At 57.5% G+C, this 16,845-nt stretch overlaps 1 protein-coding gene across 1 annotated transcript in view; it reads left to right on the top strand.

The window, feature by feature from the left end:
* Nucleotides 1-3,382: 3,382 nt before the first annotated feature.
* Nol4l (nucleolar protein 4 like) overlaps nucleotides 3,383-16,845 on the top strand; it is a 117,872-nt gene continuing 104,409 nt past the window's right edge. The window contains exon 1 of the mRNA XM_038331849.1: nucleotides 3,383-3,703. Within this exon, the coding sequence (XP_038187777.1) occupies nucleotides 3,383-3,703 (321 nt within the window). The remainder of the gene's footprint in view (nucleotides 3,704-16,845) is intronic.

Genomic DNA, 16,845 nt, shown 5'->3' with positions numbered 1-16,845 from the left:
AGAGAGAGAGAGAGAGAGAGAGAGAGAGAGAGAGAGAGAGAGAAAGCAAACAAGACTTCTGCTTTCCAATCCCCTCTCAGCTCACCAATTCCAGTTTCTAAAAGATGGTACTTCTTTCCTGCCAAGAGCTTTAGGGAAATGTTCTGGGTTTTGGTTCGTTGGTTGTTTTTTTGAGGCAGGGTCTCTCTTTGTAGCCATGGCTGTCCTGGAACATTTTTCTTTGTTTGTGTTTTCATTTTTTAAGACAGGGTCTCTCTACATAGCCCAGGCTGTCCTGGGGGAGGGCAGTGAGACATGCCACGTGGAGGTCAGAAGACAACGTGCAGGAATTGGTTCTCTTTGGCAACCATGTGGGTCCTGGGGATTGAACTCGGGTCATCCAGATTAGTCATCCAGCTTGCTGAGCCATCTTGCTGGCTCACTTCAGGGCTTTTGCTTTTGCTATTCCCTCTCCCTGGAAAGCTTTTTGCTCAGATCTTAGTATGTCTGACTCTAAGATACCTGCTATTTAAGGCATCTCTCCAAGCCTACCTCCTCAGAGGGGCCTGCCTAACCCCTAAGAATAGCAGTCACTTCCTGCATTATTTACTTCCATGGTACCCTGACAGCTGGTTTATTTGAAGGCCATTTATCCCACCCATCGAGGAGTTTCAGAAGAGTGAGACCTTGAGAAGCCCATGAACATGTTCCCACCAATGTTTGCAGAGTGAATGAAATACCAAAAAAGTATCAGTAAAGTGCATGTCCTACCTTTAATACTTCGCGGCCCCCATGAAGAAGTGGGCATTTACTGGACATCTTATATAGCAGATACCCTCAGATCCAATATCATCTTGAGTATTTATATACATGGCACGCTGCCTATGCCACAGATGATAAAGTTGGGGTCACCCAGCCAAGGTAGAAGCTGTCGGGCAGAACCTGGAAGCATGAAACATGCTGCTGCAGGTCCCAACAGGATTCAATTCCAAGTCTGTTTGGCTCTGCACAAGGCTCACCAAACACACTGACCTTAGCTCAGGACTGAAAATCAGGTATTTAGGGTCTGAAAAGCAGGCAAAGATCTAGACTGATGGAGAGGGGCATGGCTTAGTAGTTATTCAAGTGGGTTCAGATGAGGTCCCCACCATCTACAGGACCCCCTCACTCAGTGATCATGAGCACTGCCAGGCAGAACACTTTGGCTCTCAGAAAGGGAGCCAACTGGAGGAATGCCTGCATCCCGGGAAAGGCAGATAGAAGTCCCCAGACCGCAGCGATGGTCATCTAGCTAGAAGGACTCCTCAGAACCCCAGTGGAGTCCAAGCTATCTCGAAGCTGGCTAAGCTATGGGAACTGGCCTTGAACCTGATCTTCCTGCCTCCTTTACCACCACACCCAGCTCCCAGTGGCCACCTCCTTAAAGTGGGTATGGTGGCACAGATCCAAAAAGAGATACTGAGAAGAGAAAGAGGAAAAGTGAGTATGGAATTGTTGGTGTATATAAAGTAACATGGAAATGTAAATTATCTAAAAATAATCGATGTGACATGCGGAGAGGTTGGGACTTGGAAGACCCCTTAGGTTCTCCCAGCATCTTTTGGTACCTACTGCGTGCCAGCCGCTGTGCCAGGGCTGGGAAATTCAGCGATGAGTCAGATAGGGTCCTGAGCATCTGGGGCCTCTGATTGGAGGGGTAGGAAGAGTGAACTGTAGCTCCCACCTGAGAAGGGAAGGCCTGTCTGTGTGTGAAATGGTGACGGGTGCCAGGCAGAACTAAGCAAAAAACCCACTCCTTCCTCATGACCTTGAGCAGAACAGGGCCAACTCTCCAATCCCCAGAACCTTCTGGAAGATAGAGATGTCTTCACAGCTGCCAGGGCCTAGCACCCAATAGTCCCAACGACTCAGGTACGGGTACCTAGTAGTTCTGAGGCAGAAAATGATCCTGTTCTGGGACTCAACTCTTGAGTGATCGCATACCTGTAAGAGTGACCTGGGGATGCGGGGGTGGGGGGCCCAGGGAGCAGCAGAAAGGATAGATGGTGTAGGAATTTCTTAGGCCCTGATAAGAAAGGAAGGCAGAAATCCTGGAGAACTGGCTTGAACTTTTACTCATGCTTGTAATTTCATGGAGGTGGGAAGAAGCTCTACACTGGTCAGATCTGTTTAGGGACGAGGGGACCTGAAGTCACTTAAGTTTACTCACCCAGGGATTCTAGGTCAAGGTGCACCAGGGAAGGTCAGGCTCCCAGCATGGGCTTGTGGGTGTGTCAAGGTCTTCAGTGGCGCTGTGAGGTTGGCTTTAGTGAGGCCACGGGACAAGGTGACTTCTGTAGGGCCTGGGGCTGCCCACCCCCACCTCCATTAAGGCAAGGGCGGCCAATCTTCGGGTAATTCAGATGAGACAGAAAGAGAGGAAGTTTGGGGGCCCGAAGGGTGGTGGCTTGGGGTTCCCCAGCGGGAACGCTTCTATTCTGGCACCCGGCTACACTGACACCAGAGAGGTCAGGCCAATTCCGGAAGGGAGGGAGGGAAGGAGAAGAGCCTGTCCACACCGCCCGAATTGGGCTACCTCGGCTAGGACGACCCAACCCAGGAGGCCGCGGACGCTGGTCGCTGGGCGAGGATCTGTGCCCTACTCCCTGCGGGACAGCCAGCCCGTCCCGGCAGAGCGCGGCCTTAGGTTGTGGGCTGGGGCGGCCAGATGGAACGCGGTCCCTAGCTGGGTACTGCGCGCCTGAGGCTGCTGCCCTCCGGCCGCTGCGGGTGCGGCGGCCCCCGTGCCCCCAGGGGCCCGGCCGGGCGGGGCTGGGCTGGGCGCGCGGGCGCAGGAGGGAGGGGGGGCGGGCGGCGGCGCAGGCTGCGCCGCTCTAACAGGTGGGATCCCGCGGCGTGGTGGAGGCGGGCGCGGGAGGAGGAGGAAGAGCAGCGGCAGCGGGAGCCCGAGCCGGAGCAGGAGCAGGATGAGCCGCACAAGCTGACAGCCACCGCTGCCGCCCGCGCCCAGGCTCGGTCTCGCTCCCCGCGCCCGGGGCCGCTCCCCGCCTCCCGCCTCCCCTGGCCGCCCGCGGGGCGGCCCGCCCCCTCTGCACCTCCGGGCCCGGAGCTGCCTCCATCGCTCCTGCATCCCGGCCGGGGGGAGGAGGAGGCGGAGCAGGAGGCGAGCCGGAGCCGCCGCCGCCAACGCCGCCGCCGCCGCCGCCCGAGCAGGACAGAGCGCGCCGCAGCCCCGCGCGTCCGGCCGCCGCCCGCGCCCATCCAGCAGCCGCGCCGAAGCCACACCGCGGGACAGCCCGGGCTGCGGCGCGCCCCTGCCCAGCCCGGCCCGGCCCAGCCCAGTCCCAGCACCGGGCGGCCCGGTGGCCGGCCCGCCCCCGAGGGCGCCGGGCGCGGCGAGAGGATGCCGAAGCCGACGCTGCTGCTGCGCGGGGGCTGGGAGCGTGAGCGCAGCCCCGGGGACTCGGAGCTGGGCCGCCAGTTCCGGGACTGGTGCCTGCGCACCTACGGCGACTCGGCCAAAACCAAGACAGTGACACGCAGCAAATACCAGCGGATAGCCGAGGTCCTGCAGGGCGGCGGCGGGACCGGCGCGGGCAGCGGCCCGGCGGCCGGCGAGAAAGGCAAGTTCCAGTTCTGGGTGCGCTCCAAGGGCTTCCGCCTGGGCAGCGGCCGGGAACCCAAGATGGGCCAAGTGGTGTATGTGCCGGTCAAGACGGGCTCGGTGAGTGCGCGCGCGGCGGCTGCGGGCCAGTCCCGCGGCAGGGCTCGGGGCGGGCGGGGGCGGGGTGGGGGTGTGGATGTGTGTCCGAATGGTGTGTTCTTGGGGTTGTCGGTGTGTCTAACCCACCCGGGCGCGCGCGTTATGCTCACCAACCCTCCCTGGCCAGCCTGGGCAGCGCTCTGGGTTTGGGGTGTCCCTGCCCCCCTCTGCGCCGCTGCCCGGGCCGTGGCCGTGACGGGCGGGCTGTCCCGGGCTGCTCACCCCAGCGTGTTCTGTCCTCCCGTCCCCTCCCCCTCGCCCCCCCGCCAGCAGGCGGCTGCTCCGGAGCTCTAGCCTCCCCCCTCCCGCCTCGGGGCCGCCTGTCCCGGGCGCCTCGCGCTCCCGCCCCCGGGCCGGCTGGGCGGTGTGTGTGCTGTGTGTGTGTGTGTGTGTGTGTGTGTGTGTGTGTAAGGTGGTGCTGCGGGGGTGGGGAGGCAGGGGCAGAGGCGGGACGGGTAGTCCGCTGGGCCTCCACGCACCAGGGGAGGGGGCCAGCCTTGGCACTGTCGCCCCGACCCCACCCGGCGCTGGCCCGGGGAGGGGCAGCGGGAGCCGCAGCCTGGCGCAGGAGCAGCCTCCCAAGGGTGGGTGGGGCGTCCCCGCCGCCCCCCGGGCCCCGCGCTCCCCCCACCATGGGATAGGGGCGGCATGACCTATCCATCCTCTCCCCTCCCCCGTCCCCCGGGCCGGCCCGGGTGGCGCTGGGGAGGGGGCGGGTAACCGCAGCCCCGGGGAAGGAGGAGACCAGTGGCCGGGCGGGGGCGTCCCCTTCGGCCCGGGGCGCCCTGGAGAGGGCGTGCGGCTGGGGCCCCGCAGCTCCCCCCGCCGGGACCTCATTGTTCTGCAGAGGGTGGGGGCTGGGGGGGGCGGCTGTTCTTGGGGCACTGCTGAGCTTTGAACTTTCCGTCGCCCAGACCTTCGGGTAGTCTGTTCTGTCCCCGGCCCGGGCCAGCCTAGCTTTTCTCCCCGCCGCCCCTCCCTGGCCTCGCCCGGCCGGAGCGCTAGAGCCCGGCCGCCCCGCGCCGGCCTCCCTCCTCCCTGCTCCCCCGCTCCCCCCTCCGCGCTCCTCCCCCGTCCTGCGCGCCCGCCCTGCGCTCAGCCCTGTCCCCGGCCGGAGCGGGCTCTTCACACACAATTGATTCGGTCGTTACGAAAAGTGCACTTGTCCCCTCCCCCTCCCCCTCCGGCGGCTGCCCGGGCCGGGCCCGCGGGGTGAGGGGACCGCGAGGGAGGGAGGCGGGAGGCAGGGAGCGGAGCCCGAGGCGCCTCCCCCCCGCGCCCTGGGGACGGGGCTGCAGGCCGCGGGGAGTGGGAGCCGCGAGCGCGGAGGGCGGGCGGCCCATCTGCGAGGAGCGCTGATAACCGCGCTGCTGCCGCTGAGGCCGCCAGCAGCCCATCTGCGCCGCTGCCGCCTCCGGCCGGACGGGGAACAGGGGGCAGGGCCGAGGGGCGCGCCCACCGGCTTCCTGGAGCGGGAGATTGGGCCACGTCCCTGCGGCGCGGGTCACAGAAACCCCCAGCGCAAATGGGCACTCGCCCCCAAACCCAGGGAGTCTGGGTCATTGTCCCCTGCTCCGATGGGCCAAGGATGACCTCCCTCAGCCAAATCACTGTCCATTTGCCCTTATGGGGCAGGTGAGCTGTCACCTCCCACAAGCACACTAGGTCAGCCCTTCTCACCCTGTCAGTTTGGGACTTCCACTTGGTTCTCCCCATCCTGAGCTAGCCCTTCCTCCCCCAGGTGGTTTTTCCAGGGCAACTATCCACTAGCCCGGTAGTTAGATCCTTGCCTTCAGCCTTCAGGGCTTCCCAGGTCAGTCCCCACTCATCTTTCTCCTGGCTACCCTTCCCAGCAGTTTAGAGTCTTGCCCCAACTCCTTTTTAGGTAAGATCCCCAGTCCACCGGCTATTGGAGTTCAGGTGTGGCGATGCTCCCACACCTGGCAGCTGGTTGACTGGCTCTCTATGGGTCACCCACTCACTTAGGGAGTGGGAATCGTGAGGCAGTTTGTCCATCCCTTTATTCCACACAGCTGTCACCGCAGAATACCCCCTTCCCATCCCCTAGCAGAAGCCGGTGCTAGGCTTGGGCTCAGGTCCTGCCTGAGCTAACTTAACTAGCTGGCTGCTTAAGCCCTTTCCCAGTCCCGCTCTGTCTCTCTTGTCTGCCTTTCACAGCAGGGACCTGACAAGCCTCCACCCTGGCTCTAGACCAATAATAAACCTTCCCCAGGGGACCACCTGCCTGGGAGGCAGAGAAACGGGACCCAGGCCTCCCTGCCCAGGCTGCCAGGAGGATGACAAACACAACAGGCATGCCCTCCTGTGACAGCCTGCCCCTCCAGTTCCCCGTGCCTGCTTGCCTGGCCTGCTTGTCCCCAGAGAACCTGTTAGTTACCTGCCACATGCCTAGCCAACCAGAGCCAGCCATTGGAGATGTCCAGAGTGCTGCCACCCCATTTCCAAGTATTTTCCTGGGGTGCTGTTACCATTTTTCCATTTCCATTTTCCTTTCTGCTGATCTAAGGAGCAGACCCTGCTGGGAATTCTGAGGCAGCCATGGCCTCTTCCTAGGAGGGGCTGAATGGGACCTTTTTTGAAAGCTGTAAAGGTCGTCCCTCTGCCTTTACTGATCCACACACATACACAGTGCACGTGCATACACACATGTGCGTGCATACACACATGTGCAGGTATACACATGGAAATTAAAGTTGTCATTGCTTCTGGTGTCAGTGGGAAAGATTCTGTAATTTGTCTTGGGTGGGTTCTTGTGAAGGTCATTGGGCCATAAACCTTTGTCTATGACATTTATTTGGTGTCTCCAGGCCTTGGGGTAGACCCTGCGCCCCTGAGATGAGCACTGGGCATTTGGAGTGGGTGGCTTCTCCTGGGACACCCAGCAAGGAAGACAGGCGTGGCTGACAAAGTGGTAAAGTCTGCAGAGACTCCAGAGGGAGGGCAGGTAGAAAATGTCAGAGAATCGAGGAGCCAGAGATAAGCCCACGGATGGCTTCGGTGTGTGACCTCTCTCTTCTCCCCCACCCCAGGTCCTCTTGCCTCCCCCTACAGTTCAGTGAAGAGCTGTCTGTGGTTAGGGCTCTTTCCCAGTTTCCAGGCCCGCCTCAGGTCGATGATCTGACACTTGTCCTGTCCCATCTGGCCCCGAGCTTTTCTGGGTGTGTGTGACAAAGGCTTAATCTGTCCGGACGGGGCAGGGCAGAGAGGAGGGCGCCGGGAATTACACTCAGCAGGGCCTCCTGCAGCTGGGGCCCATGTGGGGGGTGGGGCTTGGCGGGGGAGGGAAGCCTAGCTTTGGGGAGGCAGGCTGGTCTCAGTGTGCAGGTTGTCACAGGAAGTCGAAGGTGCAGGCAGAAGACAGAGAGGGCGGAGTCCCTCACTGGTGCTCTCGGGGATAAGATCTTTAATGATAAGAGCCAGGCAGGGCCTCTGCCTGGGGAAAGCCTGGTTAGGCTAATTTATTATTTCTTGTGTTTGGCCTGCTTTGACCACATAGGGTGGCTAAGCAGGGGAAGTGGAACCCTTTGGAGGGGAAGAACCTCAGATTTTGTTCCAGCCACATAGTGAGCCCACTCCTCTTCTTTTTACCTGGCCTCTGAGTGGGGCTGTCCCTGGGACCTGGAAAGGCCACAGATCAGGCTGGGGCAGGACCCTGAGCCAGTTGCCTACCTAGGTCAAAAGAATCCCAAGGCTCTTTGGAGAGAGAGTCTCAGACCAACCGTACCATCTTCCAGTACACAAGCTGAGGCCCCAGGGAGAGGCTGCTCCGTTGGTAGAGAGCTAGGACTGGGGCATAGGTCTCTGAGCTCTACCGTGTTCTCTGCTGGACCTAGCATGTGCTTTGGTTCCCACCATGAGAGCCATATTCCTCCAGGATCCCCTGTGTGGCTGTCCAACTCCACTGTCAACACGAGGCTTCTGCGAGCTGGACCCCAGGTGTTGCGCTGGCCAAATTGACTAATGGTGGTCTTTTCCCAGTTTGCCGATGACGTTCATTTAGTGGAAAGCGTTTTCACAGTCTGAAGTCTTCCTCCCCAGAGCTTTTGTGTAAACCTTTGGCACCTGCGGCCACTGGTCCAGGGCGGGAAAGGGCTTCTGGTGCGCAGTGTAACACTGTAGCAGGCTTTGACTGAGTAACAGGCTTCTGCCTTTAGCGGGAACCCTACCTCAGTATTCTCTTTGGCTTTCTTCAAGCAGTCTTCACACCTATGTCTCTCTGTGTCTTTCTCTTCCTTTTTCTTCCTCCTCCTTTAAAAACATGTTTAAATTTGAGATAGGGTCTCCCTATGTAGACCAGACTGGTCTCAAAACTCATAGAGATCTGCCTGCTTCTGCCTCTCAAGTGCTGGGATTAAAGGCAAGCATTCATGGCACCTGTTCCTCAGTAGGTGACTGTGCCTGTCACTGGGCTGAGATGCCACTTCAGCTTGTGGGACTCTGACAGCAGCGTAGAGGCCAACACTGCTATTACCATCACCTGTCAGATAGGTAAACTGAGGCTCAGGGAACATAAAAAAATGTCCCTAGACCACACTACTGAGTGGGCAGGCCTTGAACATGGGTATTGTCTCCTACACATTGCTGTCCTGACTCTGACGCATATTGGAACTTAACGTAATTTGAATATCTAAACCCTTCAAAATAGACATTTCAGGCTGAATTTGTTTAGAAGAATCCCCTGGTCAAGATGTCTGGAGTTGTAGGTTGGGGCCATGTAAGATGCCTGCGTTTTCCTGGAGCACAACAGGGTAGGCATGGGTGAGGAAGGCCTCTGTTGTCCTGGGCCTCAAGAGAATGTGGGGGAGGGGGGAGTTGACAGTGGTGTCTGACACAAGCTCCTTTAGCTTTCTCAGGAGTGGCCGAAGGAAGGAAGCCTTTTCATTCGTTAAAACCTCCATAATTTGGGTAACAGGGTCATGGAGCCTTGGGAGGTATTTTAGAGCCGAGAGTCACTTGGATACTGAGTGTCAGGTCATGGCTTTCTGTGACCTCCTCTCTGGCTCTGGGTCACTCTGCTGGGGTGGGGACAGCGTGTACTCCTTCTTCCTTCACTAAGTAACCCGCCCTCTGCTCTCTGACCTGAATGGGCTACCTTCCTGTCTAGAAGGCCAGACTCTGAAAATGCCACTGGGAACACTGGTAGGTGGGTGAGAAGGAGTTGGAGCGGGGAAGCCTGTGGCTAGGCTCTCTAGGGACAAAAGGTGAAGGCTTCCGACAAGCATGGCCTCTCCAAGCCGGCTCTTACCTTAGAGGTTATAGCGCTGATGGTAGTCTACATGAGTGTGAGGCCGTGGGGTAAAACACATGTGCACAGTGTGTGTGCATAGAGTACATGGCACAAGTCAGCCATGGGGGTATGCCTGTCCGTGTGTTGGCTGAGAATGGTGGTGCGAATGTGTGCAGGGGCACCAGTGTGTGCAGGTGGAGGGAGGCAGCATGCTTGTGATGTATGTGGTTGTGAGCGGCTGTGTTGGCAGATGTGGGAGCACCTGGGGTGCCACGCTGGCAGGCCTTGGTGTGACTGCGTGTGAGGTTCTGGTGGAAAGCCCTGGCTGGCTGGTGGTGCTCTGTTCACGGGTTCTCTTCATCACAGCTAGGCTAGCCCAAGCCACCACCCTGACTCCGGTGTCCCTCTTGGCCAGCTGAAGCCAAGTTAGAGAAAGTGAGTGAAAGATGGGGCCTTGTCCCCATGCTGGGAACTCAGATACCTCCTTGACAGCCTCTTCACCCCCCAGATCCAAAGTCAAGTCCTTAAGGCGGGATGGAAGCTCCTGGGAGAGAGGTCTGAACTTAGGATCTCAGCTCTTTTGGTGGTGGGTAGCCCGCCTGCCATCTACAAGCCTTAGTTGCCCTGCCGGGAAAACAGTCAACGGATGCCAAACCCGGACAACCTGGAGAAGGCACAGTTGTCCTTGAGGATGGTGGTTAAGGAGTGTGCTCAAGGTCACCCTGCTAGTGTAAAAACCAGGTCTAGCCCCTGAGTGCCAGAGCAGGCAAAGTGGTGGAAGGAAGCTGGGTGGCAGCCTGCTGTGGCACTGGCTTGTTAGAGTAAAGACTGTATTTAGACATGGAGTGGGACTCTGGGCAAGGGCTTTCCAGCCCCAGGACCGTGGGTTTACATCCCTGCTCCAGCCTCTCATAGGGGACTGCTGTGAAGTCACATCTCAAGGCACACAGCCCACAGACAGCAGTGTTCGGAAAGTTAGCTGCTCTGTGAGCTTCTTGAGCTTTGCTTTTCTCATCCTGCAAACGGGGATGGTGATGGAAGCTGTCATGGACATTGAATGGGACCCAGCCCGGCCCCTGGCACTCAGTAGGCAGCTGCAAGGATTTGGTCCCTTGAGATTGTGCCTAAGGCGTCTCTGTGCTGCTGTGCCATCAGGGGCTGGGGAACTTGGTGGAAACTAAGTACCTTCAGTACCCTGTACCCCTCTTTGCTGCTAGGAAGGCTGAAGGGAGGGGAGGTTTACCCCAGTTTGGTGGGTCCTGTTGAGTACCCTACTCACGTCCTGCTAATCCATTAGGCCAGGGTTTGAGCAGGTCTCCCAGTCACCCAAGCCTCTACCCTATGCCAATTAATGTTCTCCCCAAAATGTGGGACTAGGGAGGTCAGAAACCCTTCCTGGTTTCCCCATTCAGCAGGGCTCAGGCGCCAGAGCTCTGTCTGGCCTTCTCTGCACTCTGGGAGGGGTGGCAGCCCAGTGTCCTCAGCCTCCGCCCACCCCAGACTCACAGAGCCCTTGCCTGAGGGCCATTCTGAGGCTTCCCAGACCTCCATCAGCCCTTCCACCTGCTGGCCCAGCCTGGGGAGACAGATGCCACCCTCCCTCCCTCCCCCCTTTCCTCTCCCCTCCTCCTGGTCCTGTTCAGCTGCAGCTGCACGCCTGGCCTGGGCAATTCCAGGGGGTGGGGAGGCTGGAGGGAAGCTGCTTGGCTCTGGAGGATAAGGTCACCAGCTCCTCTGTCTTCATTCCTCTTGGCCACCATGGGCCATGTAACTCTTCTGATACAGACAGGAAAAGTGAGGCAGCACGGAGGGAATTCACTCAAGGTCCAGCAGAATCCCAGAGCTAAGCAAACATCTGGTCGTCAAGTTGTAAAAGCCCAGACCCTGCCCCCTTGATTTCAAGCCCTTCCACCCCATCTATTCCCTCCATCCTACGCTTCTGGATCATCTAGGAAGTGCCTTACTTCTTTCTCTGATCTCTGTTGCCTTATCCAGCCAGCTCATTTGAAAACCCCGATTCTGTCTTTAGCATTTCAAGCCCCACGTCTATGCCCTCCACCACCACCACCACCACCACCACCACCACCACCACCACCACCACCACCACCGCTCTGGCTAGCCTGAGGGGGCATCAGCCTTCTACTGGCTCCCAAATCCACTCTGGCCAGAGGATACCTTCTTTATCCATACAACCAGAGGAGACTTTTCGAGAAGCAAGCCAGAGCCCTCCAGGTCTTTACCTGATTCCTGGATATAGTGGCACACACCTGTAATGTGACCGTCAGTACTCAGCTAGAGGACAGCTTGAACACAGCTGGGTCAATAGAGTGAGACTCTGTACAGAAACAGAACGCAGGATCCCCCCTCACTCAAAGCAAGGGTGGATGTCACAGAACCCTGTGAGATCCGACCAGCTGCCTGCAGTCTTTACAGCTTCCCACTCTGCCTCATCCATCTGGCCACACCCTACTGGCTTCTGCTGTTTTGCAAGTGCACGAGGTCCCAGGGCCCTTCACTGGTTTACCCTGCTGTCTCCCTTCACCCCAGTTTTCTGTGTGGTTGGCTGGCTCTGTTTCCTTGAAATCTTTGCTAAATACCACCACCTCAGAGCCGTTTCCCTGAGGTCTCTTGGATGTTGTCCCCATCTCTCTGTCTTTCCCGTCACCCTTATGTGACTTGGTAGATGGTACTGCTTCGGTGTTCTCCCTCAAGATGGCAGCTTCTGCAGGTCTCTGCCTGTTTGGTTTACTTTACATCCCAGATTCCTGGGGTAGCCCCTGCCCCTTGGGGTTCTCTGCAGGGAAGGGTCGCACAGATGCTCCTCTCTGAGTCAAATTCTGGGGACTCTCTGTCCAGCCCTGCACCCCAGGGTCCAGAGCCCCAAGCACAGACACAGCCTTCAACTCATGGGTGCCTGGAAAGTCCTCAGGGAACTGACCTTTGACCTGAGCCTTAAGATGCCCAAAAGCATCGTTTAGTGAGCCTAGAAATGAAGCGGCTGTAGCTGAGGCAAGGTGAATGCAGTTGATGAAGCCTTTGCCGAATGGAATCTGGCTGCCTTTCCCCATGCCTGGGGGTTGGCCACTGATTTAGTCTGCTCAGATCAGAATGGTTTCAGAGTCCTGAGAACTGTACTGGGGAACCTGGATGAGACCCGTTGGAGGTGAAAGATCTGGAAATGTGCTATACCTGCAGGGTAGTTGAGTAAGGATTGAGGTTAGGATAGTTTAGGAGCCTTGGAGTCATGGAGTTATATGGGCTCTGGAGAAGGAAAAAGGGGTTCAGTCAGAGAAACAACCATGGGAGGGTGCAGGCCTGGAGACTCTCTTTACAGGAGATGGGACAGCAGCTGAGACAGGGTGATATGTGGGGATGAGATGGGAAGAGAGGCATCCAGGAAGCCAGGAGATGTGTAGGTGCTGGCGGATCTGGCTGAGGCTGTAGGTGGCCAAGTGTGGAGGGTGTGTGGGGTGGCAGGGGTGCAGGGTGGGGTGGCAGTGGTGTGGGGTGGGGTGGCAGGGGTGTGGAGTAGGGTGGCAGGGGTGTGTGTGGGTGGCAGGGGTGGCAGGGGTGCGGGGGAGTGGCGGGGGGTGGCAGGGGTGTGTGTGGGTGGCCGGGGTGTGGAGGGTATGGGGTGGCAGAGGTGTGGGGGGTGGCAGGAGTGCGGGGGCTACAGGGGTGTGTGGGAGTGGCAGGGGTGTGGGGGGCATTCTTGAGCAGATTCTAGTAAGTAGAATCTAGGGTGTCCACAAGCCCTAGGGTGGCAGGAGGAGGCCAATAGGGAGCCCTAGTGACTCAGGCCTCAGTGGCCAACTCAAGAGCCACCATGAGCACAGGAACCCTGGACTGCCTGGAACTTTCCTGCCGAGTTGGGACCCATCATCCCCTACTCCTGGAAGGCCTGTGTTTGGGTGAATGACTCAGCGTTTCTCAGCGTCTGAGGATTGAGCAAATGTTCTAGCAGACATGGAGCCTTCCCTCAGCAGGCCAGGTCTATGGGGTGTGAGGGGTGAGCGAGAAAACATGAGATTCATCCATGGACTGGCTCCTAGTTTCCCCAGTCTTGAACAATCCTCAGCCACCTCGAGAGTTGTTGTGACTCCATTCTGCAGGTTAGCAAACCAAGGCACAGCTTGTGCTGGGCACCCAGCTAGGTAGCCACTAGCGACTTATGATTGTTTTTGTGTGTATGTGTGTGTGTGTGTATCAGAAAAAGAGGTCTGATGGCAGTTTTTCGGGGTTGGTGGGAGGAAAGAATTGAATTAATGCATTACATAGTGGGTTGACATTCTCATGGGTATGTGAAAAGGTCCACACAGACACTTGGTACTCATGACTGGACTAGCGCCCAGGGAAGACCAGAGGGCCACAGAACAAGTGGCAGCCCTGCCTTAGAGCCCCACCAGTGACTGTGTGACATTGAGTAAAAGGCTTGCCTGTTCCGATCCTGGCCCTTTGTGCTGATACAGTCTGTACTCTACGGTTTGGTGGGATGGTGGCGTGAAGCTCAGTTTGCTAGGCTGGTTAGAGTAGGGGCTGTTGCTCCATCTCAGACACCTGGCGAAGATCCCAAAGGCAGGTCACTGTCAGCCTTTGGTGAGATCCTCTTTGAGGCAGCAGGAGGCTGGATGGGGAAAGAGGCTCCTGGAGCTCAGTGGCTCTAGGAACCTGGAGCTTCTCCAGAACGCTCTGTTGAGAGGCCTGGGGGAGTCAAGAGTTATGGGTGGTATTGTTTTGGTGATGGTGTTAGAACCCAGAGCCTGTGCATGCTGTGCCCTCCAGCCCTTTAGGTTGATGCTGAGGCTCTCTGCATGTATGTGGAGCACTGGGGAGTTGGAGTTAGGGGTCTGGTCTGAGCCAAGGAGCTCTGCCATTTACTACCTTATGGTCTTGAACACATCCTTTCTAACCTCCAGTTTCTTGATTTATCACATGGATCAATGGGACTGGCGATGTAGCTCAGCGGTTGTGATCTTAGCATGAACAAGGTCCTCAGTTCCATCCTCAGAACCACAGAATAATTACTCATCTATGTGTATGTGTGCCTGCATGAGTTTATATGTGCCATATGCATACGGGTGCCATGGGGATCAGAGAGTGCTGGATCCTTCCAGATTGCAGTTATAGGTACTTGTGAGCTGCATCACGCTGGTGCTGAGAACTAAACCCAGGTCCTCTGCAAAACCAGGGCATATTCTTAAACACTGAGACATCTCTTCAGCCCCAACCAGAAAGTAAGTTTAAGGAGTAAAAATAAAATGGAGTAGAAATAGCTCTGGATTCCATGCATCTCCCTGTAGGCTCCAGGCCACTCTGTAGGGAGGGCTTCTACCCCAGGGTGATAGCCCTGTCCTCAGTAACTGTGAGCTGCCACTGAGCCACAAGGGCAACAGTGCTGCCTGCAGGCCTCTGAGCTCAGTGGTCTGGCCTCTTGGTTGAGCTCTCAGCTAACACTCAACGACCTTGAGAAACTCCTTGCCTCCCTTCTAGCCAGGTTTCAGTTCTGTGAGCCCAGTGGTCTTGTGTGGTAAAGCTGTGGGCAGTAGGGGGGACTCCCAGAAGAGTGCTCAGCCCTGAAGTCAAGAGGCATTTGCTGTTGCATCTGAGCTGTAGTGACAGCAGCTGCAGGGAACTCTGGGGGTCAGAGGTCAAAGAAGCAGTGGGCCAAGGCGAGGGGAGTGAGGGACACGCATGGCAGGGAGGAGGCTTCCAGGAAGAGTACATCAGCCTCCAGGATTGAATGGGACCTGAGACTCAGTCACTGAGTCATGGAGGGGTGAGCCACTTGGAAAGGTGGCTTTCAGGAGGCAGGAGAAGGAACCCAGCCAACTTCTTGGGAGTCCAGGCTGCCCATTAAGAGCTGTGTGTATCTTAGGTGGGGTGGCACACAAATTTAATCCCAGCACTCAAGAGACAGAGGCAGCAGCTCTCTGAGTTCAAGGCCAGCCTGGTCTACATAATGCCAGGGCTCTACATAGAGAAATCCTGTCTGGAAACACACCGCCTCCTCCAAAAGAATTGCTGTGTGGTGTATTCCCTGGGGTCTGGGCGCTTCAGATTCAAATCCTTGTTTCCTTACTGACTGTGAAACCTTAGAAGCAACTTCTTTGGGTCTCCATGTCCACATCTGCAAAACGGAAGAGTGAGGATGTTAAAACTCTCGGGATTGAAGGGACAGTTCAGGGTAGTTAGGGTGTGTAGGGTCAGTGCCCCCTGCACACCTCCAGAGTGCAAACAGTGACCGCAACGGCACAACCTGTGTTTGTTGAGTACCAGGTAGGTGTGCTGGGCCTTGTGTGATGGTCTGCCTGCCTTTTCTGTCCTCACCCTGCTGGGATAGTCAGGCTCAGCGGGGTCAAGTCCGTGTGTCAAGGCTTCCCAGCTGTGAGAGGCAGAGCAGGGCTGGGAGCCAATGATGAAGTCTTGCTTTGGCTCCCCACCTCGCCCATTCCTTTGACAGCTGGACTAAAACCCACCGGACTGCAGGGTGCTGTGTAGGCTCAGAGAGTGGCTCCTGCAGGGATGAGCGGGGCAGTGTGAATCCATATGGCAAGATGCTAACTCTGGGCCACATTGTCGTTCCCATCAGCCCAGTGACAGAGCCTGGTGCCAGCGCTGAGGGGTGGCAGGAGATGCAGTTTCAGTCCAGTATGGTCTGGATGGCACTGGGGCTGAGGGTGGGGTGAGGGGTGCCATGAATCAGGGAGGGATGGCGGGCAGGTGGGGTGAGGGAGCTGCTGTGAACCAGTGATTCCGGAACTGGGGAAGGAGGGAGGGACCAGGGCCTTCCAGTGGAGCTAGGACCCTGTGGACAAAGGTGCTTGGGACAGGCTTGCTTACAGGGAATCTGTGTGCATGGTTTAAGGCAGCAGTAACTCAGCAGCAACCCCCAGTGGCCAGCTCCTGCCCCTGCCCCAAGCTCTCCAGTCCTTGAGTGAACAGCCTTGTCCTTCTGCTGGACTCCAGAGTCAGGCTGCCAAGTTTGGATCCTGAGCTTACCATTTATTTGCTGTGTGACCTGGGCAACTTGCTTAACTTCTCTGTTTCAGTTTCCATATGTGAACAGCGTGGGATAAATTACACGACCTGCTTCAGTGAGAGTGGAGGGCTTTAACTTGGGCATGTGATTGGGGTCTGGGTATGGACTCATTGCCGCTGCTGTCGCCACCACCACTGCCCCCATCACTGCTATTGTTGGCATTATCATTGTGTAAGTTTAAATGTTTGCTAAGATCCCCTCTCAAGTTCCAAAGCTCAGTTTTTATGCCCCCCAACACTGGGAAAGAGGCAAGGGGAGCGGTCAGCCTGATCTTGCAGCAGGCTTCTGTGTAAAGGGGTTTCCTGGTTGCTGGTGGCCCCGGGACCTCACTGCTTCATCCAGGGCTTGTGGACAGATCCTCTGCCCTAGACAGGGTACTTCAGGTGACGGTGGGTACAGGAGACAGGGCTAAAGAAAGATCTGTGGTCAGGCTCCGGCGATGGGGGGTCCATGGCCTTCCTTGCCCCTCCTCAACCCCCTTTGCTTCTTGAAAAACCTATAGAGCTCCTGCCCTGGGCTTTGTGGGGGAGGCTACTTTGTTGTGGGAGCTCAGGAAACACCTCAGTTGTGGTGCAAGGTGGCGGGCCCCTGCCCACGGGAGGAATGCTGCTGCCTTTTGTGGATCGCAGCATAGGGAAGGACCCCACTGCAGAGCTGCTGAGTGGCCGAGGGCAACTGTGGTGAATGAGTGGAACAGTTCAGTCCTCTGTTTCCTCCTCTGTCTAGCAAACCTGGTGACAGATGTTTTTTGTGCACAGCTGTCTGATGCAGATGAGGGCTTCTGGCCCAGGACCTGCCTCATGCCTCTGCATTTAG

This window comes from Arvicola amphibius, chromosome 5 (genome assembly GCF_903992535.2).
Source record: "Arvicola amphibius chromosome 5, mArvAmp1.2, whole genome shotgun sequence".
Lineage (NCBI taxonomy): Eukaryota > Metazoa > Chordata > Mammalia > Rodentia > Cricetidae > Arvicola > Arvicola amphibius.
Note: the sequence above shows the minus strand (reverse complement) of the source record. Positions and strands in the feature narration are given on the sequence as shown.